This window comes from Spea bombifrons, chromosome 7, assembly GCF_027358695.1.
Source record: "Spea bombifrons isolate aSpeBom1 chromosome 7, aSpeBom1.2.pri, whole genome shotgun sequence".
NCBI classification, from domain to species: Eukaryota; Metazoa; Chordata; class Amphibia; order Anura; family Pelobatidae; genus Spea; species Spea bombifrons.
The window spans coordinates 27,975,266-27,989,769 of record NC_071093.1 but is presented as its reverse complement, the minus strand read 5'-3'; the positions used below and the strand labels follow the sequence as shown (position 1 = coordinate 27,989,769).

At 39.0% G+C, this 14,504-nt stretch overlaps 1 protein-coding gene across 6 annotated transcripts in view; it reads left to right on the top strand.

Annotated features, from left to right (window-relative positions):
- Positions 1-701: 701 nt before the first annotated feature.
- The window catches only part of MYO1B (myosin IB), an 83,929-nt gene continuing 70,126 nt past the window's right edge, over positions 702-14,504 (top strand). For 2 of the 6 annotated variants that reach the window (XM_053471845.1, XM_053471840.1), the window contains exons 1-2: positions 702-968; positions 13,259-13,399. In XM_053471845.1, coding sequence (XP_053327820.1) covers positions 13,265-13,399 — 135 coding nt within the window. In that variant the 5' untranslated portion in view covers positions 702-968; positions 13,259-13,264. Of the gene's footprint in view, positions 969-11,146; positions 11,267-12,289; positions 12,307-13,258; positions 13,400-14,504 lie in introns of those variants that run through there. The other 4 variants (XM_053471846.1, XM_053471843.1, XM_053471841.1 and 1 more) reach the window with 3 other exon arrangements.

Below are 14,504 nucleotides of genomic sequence, written 5' to 3'. Positions count from 1 at the left end.
GTTGCAAAGGGAGGACTAAATATTAATGACCATGTATTTAGAATGTGATGTCCTAAAAGTCCCTGTTAGTGTAATGGTCAGATGTCCCAATACTTTTGCCCATATAGTGTATGTCAGTACTCTCAAGGACCACTTATGATAATTTTAAGGAATAAATTAAGCCACACTTACTTTGTCATCTGGCTGCCAGCATTAAAAGTGCCAGTGTTTTAGGTTGCTATGTTTCTGGGTATTTAGCTTCACTTGCTTCCTGGTTGAAAGTTGGCTGCCCTTACCTGGCTGTGGTTTCTTTAACATTTCTATGGGATAATATCATAATGCCAAATCAAAAATAAACAGTTAAACGGAAAAAAAAAGATTTAACAAAAAGAACCCCACAACACATATGAATACATTAGGAGACTTTGACAGAATGCCAAATAAAGCCTCTTCTCATTGTTTCCATTATAGACCCTAGTATTTTAGAGTCAAAAGTTATAACACATATGTTGATAACTTTCATGTGTTTTGTACACATGTATTATACATATCTCATTACATTACATACAATAATTAAATATTGGCTTTGGGCAAAATCAATCGAGATAACCGGGCATAAAACTGCAGGACGACCTCTGTCCAGCAGGTGGCGCTACCTTTCAGGCTCACTAAAGAGGCGGTGGGAGGGGTTATATAAAATTATAGGTGGTAAGGAGGCTGGGAATACATCTTCTGCTGGGACCCTATACCGGCCTCTCCCTTAAGGCTGGATGATAGTAGCAGACAGGGAGGAAGTAATAACTCCGCTTCATTCACACGCTTGCTGGATAGGGGAGCTATTGGATACGTTTTTTTATCTTGCTATTTCCAGCCCTTCTGTTTGGCTGGAAGAAAAGAAAAACTTCTGTGATTACAGTTACTTTATCCTTGTGGACTAACAAGAAAAGAAACTTGTGAGTGGAGGAAATTTGGGAGCCATCCCTAAGAAGGTATAGTATATTTATGGATGGATATATTTATATATAGGATGTATACATTGCTATCTGGGTGCTTAATTGTTTCATATGCTGGGGGCAGTTCGGTGGCATTAAGAAGGTTAATACCTTTGGTGGCCCCGTAGAGCGTTTAAACGCGTGAGTGTGTGGGGGACACGCGTGCCCCGGGCAGGGAAAAGGGATTTAAATGCCCCGTCTGATCGAACGCACAAAGCGTGCAGCAGGATACCGGGCAATGTTTCATAAAGAGACGGGGCATGTGTACACGAGTAACCCTTTACATGCTGGGTGTGGTTCTGGAACAACTTCGTGTTACACACCTCCTCTTTTGTCTCCTTTGTACATTCACAATACATAGAACGGTCTCCTGCTGAATTAAAACGGTTTGGCCAACAATCGCCAGTTTCACGTGAGCGGTGATACGCTGCCCTTATCCGAAATTCGGGATGTATAACCTTTATTTAACCCATCTTTTGCCGTGCTATTAGCTTAACGTTTAACAAGCTTTATGAAAGCAGATAGTGTGCTCCTATTGGAACGGGGTTACTTAAACTGAAAAGAAAATGCATTGATCTTCTAATGGGTGCAACAAGTGGGTAGCGGTCGTTTAACCTTTTCGGTGCCGTTAGTGTGTGCCTTCAACCCAATCAGTACCCTACTGTGTGCACTGCTTGGGTTAATGGTTGCTGGCAGTACAGCTTGTGGCAGACACGTTATATCTTAACAGCCCTATGGGGTGATTTCCTGTACGATCGCACATCTTCTGATGGCAGCCAGTCTGCTCTGTTCATATGCATTCTGTGGCCAAAATGTAAATTATATTCACACAGAATCCCTCGTTATAGTGTTTAGTATCGGTAACTGTCACACGATGATGTGGAGAGATGTGAATCACTGTGCGGACAGATAGCGCTGCCCCGGCTACTTCATTCAACTTACAGCAATGAGAAAGCATGTTTTATTTCCGTGAGCTGTGTTATATCAATCATGTTTCTAATTAGCAGTTATGATGTCACAGTGTCGGGGGGGGGATTAATGAAAGATCTACAGCCTGTGCCCTTGGTGTCAATATAATACTCCATCGGTTAACCTATTGTTTGCCAGAATGATGCCCGACAGCAGTAACTGTTTGCCAAAAGTAGTAAACTTTTATTCTTTCGGGATGATGTCGATAGGAAGTTAGAAGAATGTTATCTAACTCCTACATAAGTAAATGTTAGGAGTGTTATTAATATAATAATAATAAATGTGTAACATGTTGTAGCCTTATTTTCAAGGTATTTACAAATATATGCATATATATAATATGTATACAGACACTGAGTTACACAAGTATTTAGTTATATGTACCCAACCTCTGTGAGTGAATAGGTGTCTGATATATCCAAGCTAACTTTTACTGGAGATAAGAGCTCCTCTTTCTCTCCTCTGGATAAATACAGATTGCTTCATCCCATTAATAATCTTAAAACATCTGCAGACCATTCTGTGTGGCATAGAGATAACACATGACACTGAATACATTGTGCCTGCAGTGATTGCAGAAGAACAAAGCAGCATAAAACACATGAACCAGTTACTTGAGTATCGGAAGGTGTGTAACACATCTTATGTTGCAAGGTTTTCCTTAAATTTGGCTGGAAGTGTAATCTTGGAATTTATCAGTATTATCTTTTTGTTGTGTTTAAACCGTGTACACCACCAAAGAATTTGCTGCCATAGGGTCCTGTCTTAATTACATTACATACCCCATGGCAAGGGAAGGGTTCAGAGGCAGACTGTTGCTGTAGGGTTTTTTTAAGACCTGACTTATCTTGTGAACTTATTTAAATAGGGAGCGCTTTTAATGTTTTTTTTGCTCAGGAGGTTATATTTTACAACAAAAAAATTTGCTGTGGGTTCAAAAGTACTTTTTTTCCCTTTGGTTTATATAATACTCCTTTCTACTTTCTTGCTAGTTAATCATGTGGCATGTGTCTACCCCCACACTGCTGAAATAACACAGCAAAGGTTCTGTTTATGGAAGCCCTTTATAGTTGTGGGTCTGTCTAGAATGAAATCAGATATCATTTACAGCAAAATGGTGAGATAAAATCTGGCAAGTCATTTTAAAATAAATGGCATAGGCAAGAAATATACAAAATCATAACTTAACTTTTTTTTTTTTCTTTTTCTTCTTACAAGATAACTTTACCTTGAAAATGATTTACAATTTAAGACTGTTCAAAGGAAAAATGAATGGTGTGCTTCATGCCATTCCGTCCCTTTAAGGGTTTATCGATTAACTATACCACAGTTCTGAATTTCCAGTTATGAGCCCACACGGATTTTCACACCAGTAGTCTAATGACTGTGGGTACATTTCCTGACATCACCACTTTGTACATTAAAATTATACGTTTATTTATAACTACTAGGACCCCAAGCATCATGAATGTAATGACACACAAATTAGTCTTGGCTATAAAATATATCATCATTCATGGCAGGTACAGGTCTCGTGTTATACATATGGTGCCCACACTGAGCCATTTATTTCAGGGCATATACATTTTACTTGATCCTGACCAATGGATAAGTGTGGCTAATACCCTATGTATATGGTCAATGCCTTCCTCTCTCCCATGATCAAGCTACATCTAAGACTTTTCTTATGTGTTTTTAGTGTGATTGGATGGGTACTATGGGGTCCTAGCTCACAGATAATGGGTTACCACACGTTTCCTATATGTGCTTTCAAATTACCCACCAAATGCAGATGGATGTTTAGAGGGGGATATTTAAAGAAGCTTCATCCAAACAAAATCTGCTATCAGTGTAAAGATATAATGTCCATATACTATAGGTCTGATCAACCAATAATATGTTCCCACTGATAATGAAAAGGTCCCCATGAAGGCTCTTGAGATTACCCAGGTGTTCACAATATTTAGGAATTTTTTATGCTATTGGATTTATTAGTTTACTTTTTGATGGTTGAGCCACTTTGAGTATGGCTGGTACCAAGTTTTTGGCTCTCACAAACCCTTTAACAATCTCTGTAAAATTGCAATGTGGTTGCCTCACCAGTCACATGATCAGCCTGTAATTACAAATATTCGTAAATACTGGTCACAGCTGTGTCACCAGAGCCTAATGGTATCATTATGTACCTTTTATTCTACTTCTGCCTATATAATTTCTTTTTTATATGTAGAAGTTATGTTTAAAGCTTGACTCACCCAGTTAAACCATCATAATACGTTTTAATGTGCAGGTTTGTGCAGAATTAAAGATTGAGCAATTTCTTTAATGTGTTCGCCCTGTGGGTTTGCCTAAATATTGTCCACCAAATTTCTCTGCATAAAATATATTATGGGGTTATATAGTTTCTTTTATATATGTATATATGTCTGTATATTATGTCTGCCTTGTGTGTCTGGTAACCTACTGTCCTCTGTCCATTCTGTGCTGCTGTTCCCTGTTCAATACCTTTTTAACCGTTTGGTCACCATTGGGTGTGTCAGGAACTTACTTTTGTCTTCATGTCCCTTCAATGCCCCCAACCCCCATCACCTTTACTTGCAAATCCTTCACTGTTGAAATGGCTAATTGACAAAATATACACAAAAGCCTGGCTGATGGTTGCCTGTCCACCAGGTCGTCTTGACATTAATGTGGACTTCCTGTTACTTTTATTCGATCTTCCTGGATGGTTATTGTGACCTGCAACATCTCATTGATCTATGCTTCCTGTGTATCAATCCGGCCTTGTTGTTGGCCTTGTCCTGTTGCGTTTGCTGATGTGCTCACTTAAGGTTAAAAAAAAACCAAAAAAAACTTAATGTAGTATCTGGTATGACGTAAAACACACTGATTTGTAACTTAAAAATGCTATATTTTTATTTTTTTGTTCAAAATACGAGAATTTGACATGGAACGGATAAGCAATGTTTCCTTTATAAGTAAAACTGTTACGGTAATATAATAGTATCACATAGAAGTGTGTCCACCGTGTATTCTGTGGCAATAGGCACACTGGAGCCTGGGAATAACTCTTAACATGCTTTTCATACACGTTGTTGCATATCTGATTATAAAGCGTGCCCCCCAGCATGCAGATCTTAAAGTTTATGGCGTGCCTCATGTATATGAGGAGGGTGGCTTTCTACTGTTAGAAGGCAAACTAGATCTAGTCTATGTTGTATCAGAGTACTAATAATTGATGTGTTCATCATTGTCTCGGCCTCAGCATCCACCCGTTTCCACAAAGGATTGTACTATCCTTTTTTCTAAGACATATTAGCTTTTGGGTTATTGTTGTATTTTTTTCCACAGTCTACAGTGAATATTCAATAAAATCTCAGAGAGGTGTGTTCAGTAAACCAGGACTGTGCAGGTAATATTAACAGTTGGACTTGCCTACTATCCTACGCGTTATAAATGAAGCTTCTCTGGCTGCCTCCATAGAAACTTCCACAGAAATAATATTGAGAGCAAAAAATGGGTAGAAGACGCCGGTTTTCACCCTTTGATGTAACACATGACTCCCTGAAACACTGCATGCATTGTGATGTTAACTGGTACCATGGCATATACACAGCTGTTTGCTGTGGGCATTTACCGTGGTGGTGTGTGCCCCCCCTCAAATTTTTTTTGGGGGTAAATCAGACTTTATTAGTGTTTTTGATTTTGTAAAGTAAGGGGGGTACATAAAAATAAGAAGGGAGGGGGGGACAAAATAATTATACAGAAACAGAGAATCCTATAGCAGCGTCTTACAAAAGTATTGTGCGGCGGGATCACAGCCCGACAAGGGCCCAGTGCGACCGCGTAGGACCCGGGGCGAGGAGCCCACCAGGGCACAGGAAACTCAGGCTGCGGCAAGGGCAGAAGGGGGGGCAATATGGGATGGGGGGGCCCCCTCACATGTTTTCCATTATACCAACAGTGGCCCATGGTTCTTTAAGGTTCATAGGGTGGCGGATGGGTAATTCGTATAATAAAGTCTAAATGCTAAATTTAGTCTATTACATCACCTCCTAATGAGAATAAAGCATGCAGGTGTTGGAATAGGATACTCCTGTTCACGTTCTCTGTAAAAGTGCATGTTTTGAATTTACATTGTGAATTGCTTGAAAGGGGTAGGTTGAAAGAACGAATAGCTGAACAGCCTTCACCCATCTGTGGCCAATTTTCCCTAGGCTTAAGAAATTAACATCTGGAATTATACTTTTAACTAAATTGCACAGACATGTTTTAACTCTGATAGTACTGGTGGGAATGACCATGTGTTATTACATTATATTATTTTTGTAACTTTATTTTGGGGAGATGTTTTTAAGAAGATGCATGTATATATAACATTTAGTTGGTATATCCAGAAACAATATCACTGTACAGTTGAGTGTTATTTTATAAAATAGTTGGCAGGAGGTCATCATTTTATTTTGTGCCATAAATACCCTTTAGAGCATTTCAAGCAAAGTAACCATACATTTCAAATGGGATTAAGACGCACATAATTTCCAGAGGCAGATCTCAATCAATGTGTTGTCCCCATACTTTTTTCTTTCTTTCTTTCTTTCTTTCTTTCTTTTTTTTTTTTTTTTGTCAATACATTTTGCGTTTTTTTTTTTCTCCCAGTAACGGTAAATTGGGAGCAGCTAAGGGTATGGATGGGACAAGGGCAGAAGTCTATAGAGTTATGAAAGTTGGAACAGCTGGAAGAGTATTTTGTAATATACTCAGATGGGACCAGGAGGCAATGGACCCTACCAATTGGCTTGGCACATGTCGACGTAGGTGAATACTGTAAGATATAGATATGTGTCCTGGAGCTTTATCTGACCTACTCTTTAGTGAATGAACTCTGGCATAGTGAAAGAGAAATGGGTCACTTTAGAATGAAGATATGCTGTGATCTTGTCTGGTTTTCAGGACACCAATGACGACATAGCTCTTAATTCTCAAATGCTGGCCACTGGTAGGAAATTTAAAACAATTATTTTACTCCGTGGAGTTGATTCAAGTCAGTTTGAAAGTATAGATCTTCTCAGCCATTTCATAGCGTGGATTTTTCCCCCTTGGTAAATAAGCAGATGGTAATTTATGGCCATACCATCTCCTAGATGTAGAACATGTGGTGTAGCTAGTATTTCACTTCCATTTAATGATTGGCTAACAAAAATCTCTACCATGTTTACGGTGCATTCAAGGTTTACATATGACGCCGTTGTTTTTAATAGATTGGATCGGTGCGGCTATATGAAGACATTTGCTTTGAAACCCGTTTTATGATCTCAACTTGCATCAAACTGCTCCTGGTATTCTGTGGAGTGTGGTCTTAATGAACTAAATGATTGACCCAGTACTCTTAGTAGGTTTACTTCATATCCTTGGTTCAGTACTTTGCTGTGACGTTGCTTATGAAATCTCACGGGGCACCAAAGTTTGGGCATTGGTAATGCCAATTGTGAAATAATAACAATAACAAAAAATCCATAGAAGCATTAAAAAAAAAAAACTTGCTCTTCATATTTCCCTTGAGTGGACCCCACGTTACGCAATGGATAGTTCTTCTTAGTTCATACAGTAAAATATTTAATGGGAATAGTTTGTAAAATAAGTCCCACCTGTCAATTCCATTATTCTAAATTCTTATTTAAATACAGCAATTAACGTGTGCTCGCTAGAAAAAATAACTTAAGCATTCAAAATCTCTATTAGAGTCCTAGTTTTATAGGGCTTGCGTAGCTATTGTGGCACTTCTATTTTGTGGTAAATGTTGATTTATTGTGCAACTGAAACAAACATCTACAGTAGCTGTTTTGAAAGGAGTGATAATGTCCAATACCTTTACCCTTTTTATGTCTGTGTTCGCCTCTAGACCAGGAGAAATGTTGTTTCACTGTAATAAATTTGTTACCAGATTTATATGCATAATACCCCTCCCCCCATTACTTTGGAAAGGAGTAGCTACACATTTACATGGCGCTATGCCCTTAACCCGGCCACCAAATAAACAAAACCTAGTTTTAATTGTGATATAAAATAAAGCCAAAAAAAAACAAAAAAAACTTTGCTGTGATTGGCAAGCGCAAACAGGAAGACAATACCTTTTCAATGGCAGCAGTTTATTCCAACTTGGCTTAACACTAATGATTATTTCACAGAAGGAAAAGAGGTACTTTCAGTAAGGTTTATTTAATTTATTATTAAGGTCCATTTATCAGATTTTGATAGCTAAATACAAAGATGAAATATTTAATTGCTGGAGAGGATTAACTGTTGTTGTAGTGAGTGCAATAACACGTTTCTTCTGTTCTTGCTGTTCTTTTAACGTGTACCTGCTGGCTATATATATATATATATATATATATATATATATATATATATATATATATATATATTTTTTTTTTTTTTTTTTTATTTTTTTTTTTGTGGTTCTGGAGACTTTAAGCTATTTGCAATTTTATTTGAATACGAGTGCGTGCCGTAGAATTGGCTTATCTGTCCCTTTTATGTAAATGAACTCCATACTAAAAATGTGAATGTGGTAATACCCAAGTTATTGAGAATTGAACTCATTATACTCATGTTCACTGAAAAGGCAGAAATAGGTTGAGCATTTTCTTTACAAAATTGTTTCAGATAGATGAATGAATATGATTCATTACCTGGAAGATTGGTATAGGTGGCAAGTCCAGTTCCAGCAGTAATCCTGTCTTGCTTCATTCTGGAGACTGGCGATTTCTGCAGGTTGTGATAACTGTTCTAGTTCAAACTATGCCCATAAATGGATAAATTAATTTGTAATGGTTTCAAGACCACTGCTAGGACTTTTTTTTTATTATTTTTTTATAGACCTCGTAGCACGCTGTTTAACTTTAAGAGCTGTGGCACTTGCAAGGCTTTATACGTAACTGATAATTCGACCCCATGCAAATGTGTAAAGATATGAACATACAACTTGTAAAGGGAAAGTTTCCAGAAAAAAATATTGTTGGAGTCTGTTTGTGCAGTATACATATATCGTAAGTATTATATAAAGCCCAACCCCAAATATTTACATGCAATACTCTTCTATCCATTGCGGGGCCGTCTTTAATATTGATTGGACCAACACCACATAAAAGCACAAACAAAAATACTTGCCGCACTGACCAGGCACGCATAGGGCTTGCACTGGAAACCGAGATTGCACACACTGGGCTCATCGCCTTTGCCCTCAAACTACATGCCTGTGCCATCTTTGCCACCAAACACTTATACATCCATGCTAACACACATATATACATATTCATACTACAGGGCAAGACCGGGGCACCTCATGGCACTTCATGGCCACATGCTACGTTTTTTTGTTTTCGAAGTGTGCGGCCGGGCATATCCAGCCGGCAGCCTCGCATTGCAGCATCTTATCTGGAGCATTTGCCGGATATGTCAGATGCCAAGTCTGGGCCTGCTGACCGTGGTGGGCTAGCTGGAGCTCTCCCTCTTCTCAAGGATTGGCTTTGTTAGGAGGCATGGGTAGCTACACAAGGGGCATGGTTAGATGTGCGTTATGGGGACAACCATAACAAGGGGGGGGCTAGCCCCAGAGAGCATCAGAGGAAGTCGGCAGTGGGAGGGGAATTGGCTGTGGAGTAATTGCGGCTAAACACAGCTCCTCTTCCTTGGAGAAAGAGGTGAATGACCCAGAGAGTTCCCTGGTATGGTAGTATGTGCTCACTTTGTTACATAACAAAGTAGTAGGGATTGTAATTAAGGAAATGCCCATCAATTGTTTATATTACTTGAATCGAATCAAATCAAAAGTTTTCAAAAATTATGTGCTTTTTGTTTGCATAATGTTTTTATATATAGGTTTATTACCCATTGGTTTCCATAGGACCAGTGCTTGTTGAGATTGCATAATAGTAGATACCCAGGAATGGTTGTTGGGAACAGCTTAAGAGCTGTTGTAGTCTTAACCTTTTATGTAGCAACCTAACTAGATTTAACTCTTTTTGATCTTCAAAATCAGTGTATTCATTTGGCTGTCTGGATGAGTAACAGTGTTAAAGTTTGTCATCTGTTCTTTCTCAATCCTGATTGGGAGTCCCTCTTTTCTACTCCTTAAAGGCGTACTTTAGCTTTTCCTCTTGGAGCCCCAGGACAAAAGCAGTGGAGCCTATAGTGGGCAGGGTTGTGTGGTGCTGCGTGACCCTCCAGCATTGTGCTCCAGGCTACCTGGTACAGATACTGGGTGTCCGGAGCTCATTAACCAGCTTTCAGGTTGTATATGTCTCTTAAATGTACGCAGGGCAAACACAATGCTGCCTGTGCACATGCCCAGATTTGACGGGACATGACCCAGGACTGTCTGGCAAATTTGGCTTTGTTGGTTTAAAGGGATATTCTAATGACCTTGACACCCCTTCTAAAGAAGAATGCATGTTAAAGTACTTTAATTTAATATCACTGCGGGCCAGAAACCGTTCAATACTTTCGTGAAAGTGGCTTAATTTTCAGAACTTTAACGGGACCAAACGTACCGGGAGATATTGTGGTCTTTGTGTAAAGCAGGAAAAAGTGATCTTATCCCCCATAGTAACTGGTTCATTGCTATGCTGATAAGTGTCAATGATGGTATTTGAAAGGTTGTTATTTTACATAGCCCCATTGTACTACATGATCACATGATTTTTACAGGCCTGATACATTTTATATATATATATTTCTTCATCAAAGAACTTATAGAGACAAAGGCATGGCTGTTGAAGCGAAAACTGGAGGCAAAATTATTAAGGATAACTAGTTGTTTGTTTTAATTAATTACCCCAAAATGGCTTCCTTATGCTTCCTGTAACTGTCATTTTCAAAACTGGTATGTAAAAGACCAGTATGTAAAAATAAGACCCTTTCATCGTCTTTATTGGTACAGGCTTTTAACGTTTTATGCTTATGGCAGTGAGACTTGGCCAATAAATTATTTTTATTTATCCAGCATCTTCTGCTGCTTTGTCATTGGGAGTTATATGGTAAATGCTTGTGATATATTGAAACAGAAAAGGAAGACAGTGTACACGTTCATGGAATAGAAGTGGTGTAATGTAAAGATGCCGTACCTACAGACCAGAGTGAATGGAGTTAATGGACATGCTTCCGACTCGGGAGTGCCTGCACCTAGTTACCAGTACAATAGAGTAGGGTTGCTGCAATTCAGAGAACAGTCTACCTGGGGACAAAAGGAGCACTGAGGCCAGTTACATGACTAACTTCAATACTTTCTGTTGGTTTGATCATTAATCTGTTTCTTTGGACAACTGGTACTGTATCTGAATCAACCTTTTGATCATTTCATTGTATTGATTTAGAGCTACATTTAAGTAGAAAAAGAATGACTAAGTTTAACACTGTTACGCAGCATTTGATTCTGAACCACTCCTTAGCGTTTTGCATTAACTGATGCGTACAATATATACGGATCTATTGTTTAACCACTTAAGGACAATGGGCCGTCCCTAAACCATTTTGAGCCCGTATGTACGGGCTTTGTCATTAAGGGGTTAATGTCTCGGTCAGCATGGTGTATCGTGGAGTGTCACATTTAAGTCGGTCATTTAAGGTACTGGTGTTCAGACTTTGTATTATCTTGAACATAATCTGGCAGTACCTGCAGTATGTATATATCATTATACACACCCCAATACAGTGGTGGGGTACTACTGCAACACTTTGTGATTTAGCTTTAAGGCAGCATGTGATGACCCTCCAGCGTGTGCTAATTGGATGTCTGTGCTTTTATGGACAGTGCCCTGATTTAGATATTGGTGATAATGTAGTCCCTGGGAGTATCTCCTGAAACCCCCCTGTAGCCTATTTAAGTCTATTTAATAATATAACTTTCAATGTTTAAGTGCCTTAAAGCATTGTTAAATCTGTCATCATAAAAAATCCCAACCAGGATTAAATTTTACTTTATGAAATTTTGTTTTATGAAATTGCAGAATTAGAGAGAAATGACATATGGGAGTAGAATTGCCAAATGTTCTAATTAAGTGGAGTAATGTGAGCACAGCGTGACACACAGCTATGGCACATCCGTTTTGTTAGGGTGTTGCATATATTATAACATATAAAACATCACTGGATTTTATTTCTCGCTTCAGCCCACTCTAGGGTTACTGTTAAGATTGCCAATCATCTTTTGACCCCGGTGCAGATAAATTTGCTCTTCAGACTTGACCTCCAAGAGATGAGGCAGAGCGATGTAGTTTCAGCCAAATTCCCTGCGCGTTCTTGCTGAAAGCAGGAGCCAGCGTTATCTAGCAGAGCGTAATGAAGGTTGTATTCTGTTTATTATAGGGTGTGTAGTTATTTTACTCTTGTAGTTTTGTTGTATCTGATCTTTCTCCCTGAGATGGGGCTAATGCAAAACTAGATCTTGGAAAATGTGTTCTTTATGGAGAGTTTTATTAAGTAATAAGTGGGATCTTTGTTTTTTTTATCCTTTATTTTTATACAACGTGGTGTAATAGTCTTTTTTGCTCGTAATTTTGAGTTATGTTTAACCAGATCTTTTTTGTTGACACTTGCAGCTGTATTTACTCATTGCCCAGTAGAATCACAGAGGGAGGTTATGTATAACATTTAGATTCTGCCAGCCATATAACCACAGTGACCCATGGAATGATCTTACTGATTGGCCCATTTCAGTTGATGCTTTACATCCAAGACGTTTTTTATACATAATATCCACCGCGTTGCACAGATTGCTTTACGTTGTATCGCTCTTTAATTTACACAACCTGCAGTTTCAACAAAGTCAAGGTTGTTGCCGTTTATCCTGTACAAGTCAATAACCTGAAGGGCGGCTATTGACACTTACTGAGATATACCCTTGAGTATAAGTTTACACCAGCGGCCACAGAGAGGTGTACGGTCAAGTTATAGTAAAACGGCTTACCTGTTCTGGAATCCTTTGTAAGAGTGAAGCGAGGGGATGGGAAATAACATGGCAGGAATTGATGCACACAAAGCACAAGCTATAGGTAGTTATCTATGATAGGAACAGGAGCAATCAGGAGATGTTGGAGTCTGGTGCTTATTTATGGTGGCACGTGTTAAATAACCAAAGGGATGGTTTTGTGATTGTGGGTTTAAATTAACATGGCTTTATAGTGTATCCAATAATGGATTAAAGACTAATTAGGGAAATGCAGATCATGGCAAAAAGGCAATGTTGGAATCGGTACTCTTTCATGATACAGCCTTGAGCACTTTCCACATCTTTTATGTGCTTCGCTTTTGTCTTTCAGGGTGCAATGGCCAAAATGGAGGTGAAAACATCCCTTCTAGACAACATGATAGGTGTGGGTGATATGGTACTGCTGGAACCTCTCAATGAAGATTCCTTTATTGATAACCTCAAACAGCGTTTTGATCACAGTGAAATATATGTAAGTATAGATTTTTCTTTATAAAAACGTTAACACTACACATGCATATGACCCTTTTGAAGTAAAGTGATAAAAACAATGTACTTGCTCTTCGGAGACCGATAGTATGCGGTTTAGTCCCTGGGGGTGAAATTCATGTCGGAGCTTGACACTGCGATGGGAATTTAGAATGTAGCCGTGTAGATGACGTATGGATTCATTTGAATTTTCTCTGTTTTGGACACATTTTGTAAAAACACTTTCGTGTTGTTTTTCATATGCCTAACTCAAAAAGTACCTGTGTGCTCACAACCTATTCAGTAAGAACAATCTGCAAATGGGTGTACATTTGAATACAGTGTGTTTTGTACCGCAGTCTTAGGTTGTAATGATTTGCTTTTAAGGTACTAGAACCTAGTGAAAGTAGCGCCTATGGCAAGCATATGGCACGCTGTCTTTTTTTTTTTTTTATGCGGGGGAGAACGAGGGGTGCCGAGCCGTTGCTAGGCATCCCTTTCTCTCCTCCGCATCAAAAAAAAAAAAAAAAGATGGCGTTTAAAAGCCGCTCACTGGCGCCCCCTTTCAAATGGTGCCTATGGCATGAGCCATAGCTGCCATACCCTAGATACGCCTCTGCTAGAACTATACCTATTTAACTATAATTTTTATATAATTTCCCTAAGAAGCCTATATTTATAAAAGCAAAATCTGGAACATTTCATTGGTGTAGTACTCTGGAGGAAACTATAAATATGGCTTAACGTGGTGACCTGCCTTGGCGTGTCAATTGTCCTCAAGGAGTTAAACCTTTTTCCCTTTGCAAATTGTTACATTTCTGCTTTGCACACATGTCATCGATAGTGTCATAAAATTCTATTTCTATTATATCTGTAATTTAATTCTTACCTGTATAATTATTTTGGCGCAGTTACGCAGTGACAATATTTGCGTGGCCAATACACAAATATACTGCAGGGCCGGACTGGCCCACCGGGATACCGGGAAATTTCCCGGTGGGCCGGAAGGTCCGTGGGCTGGGCGGCCAGCAGACTTACCCTGAAGACAGCCGCTGAGCGGCTGCAAATGGCATTCAACGCCTCCCTCGGTGCCAGGGGCGGGCTGGGCA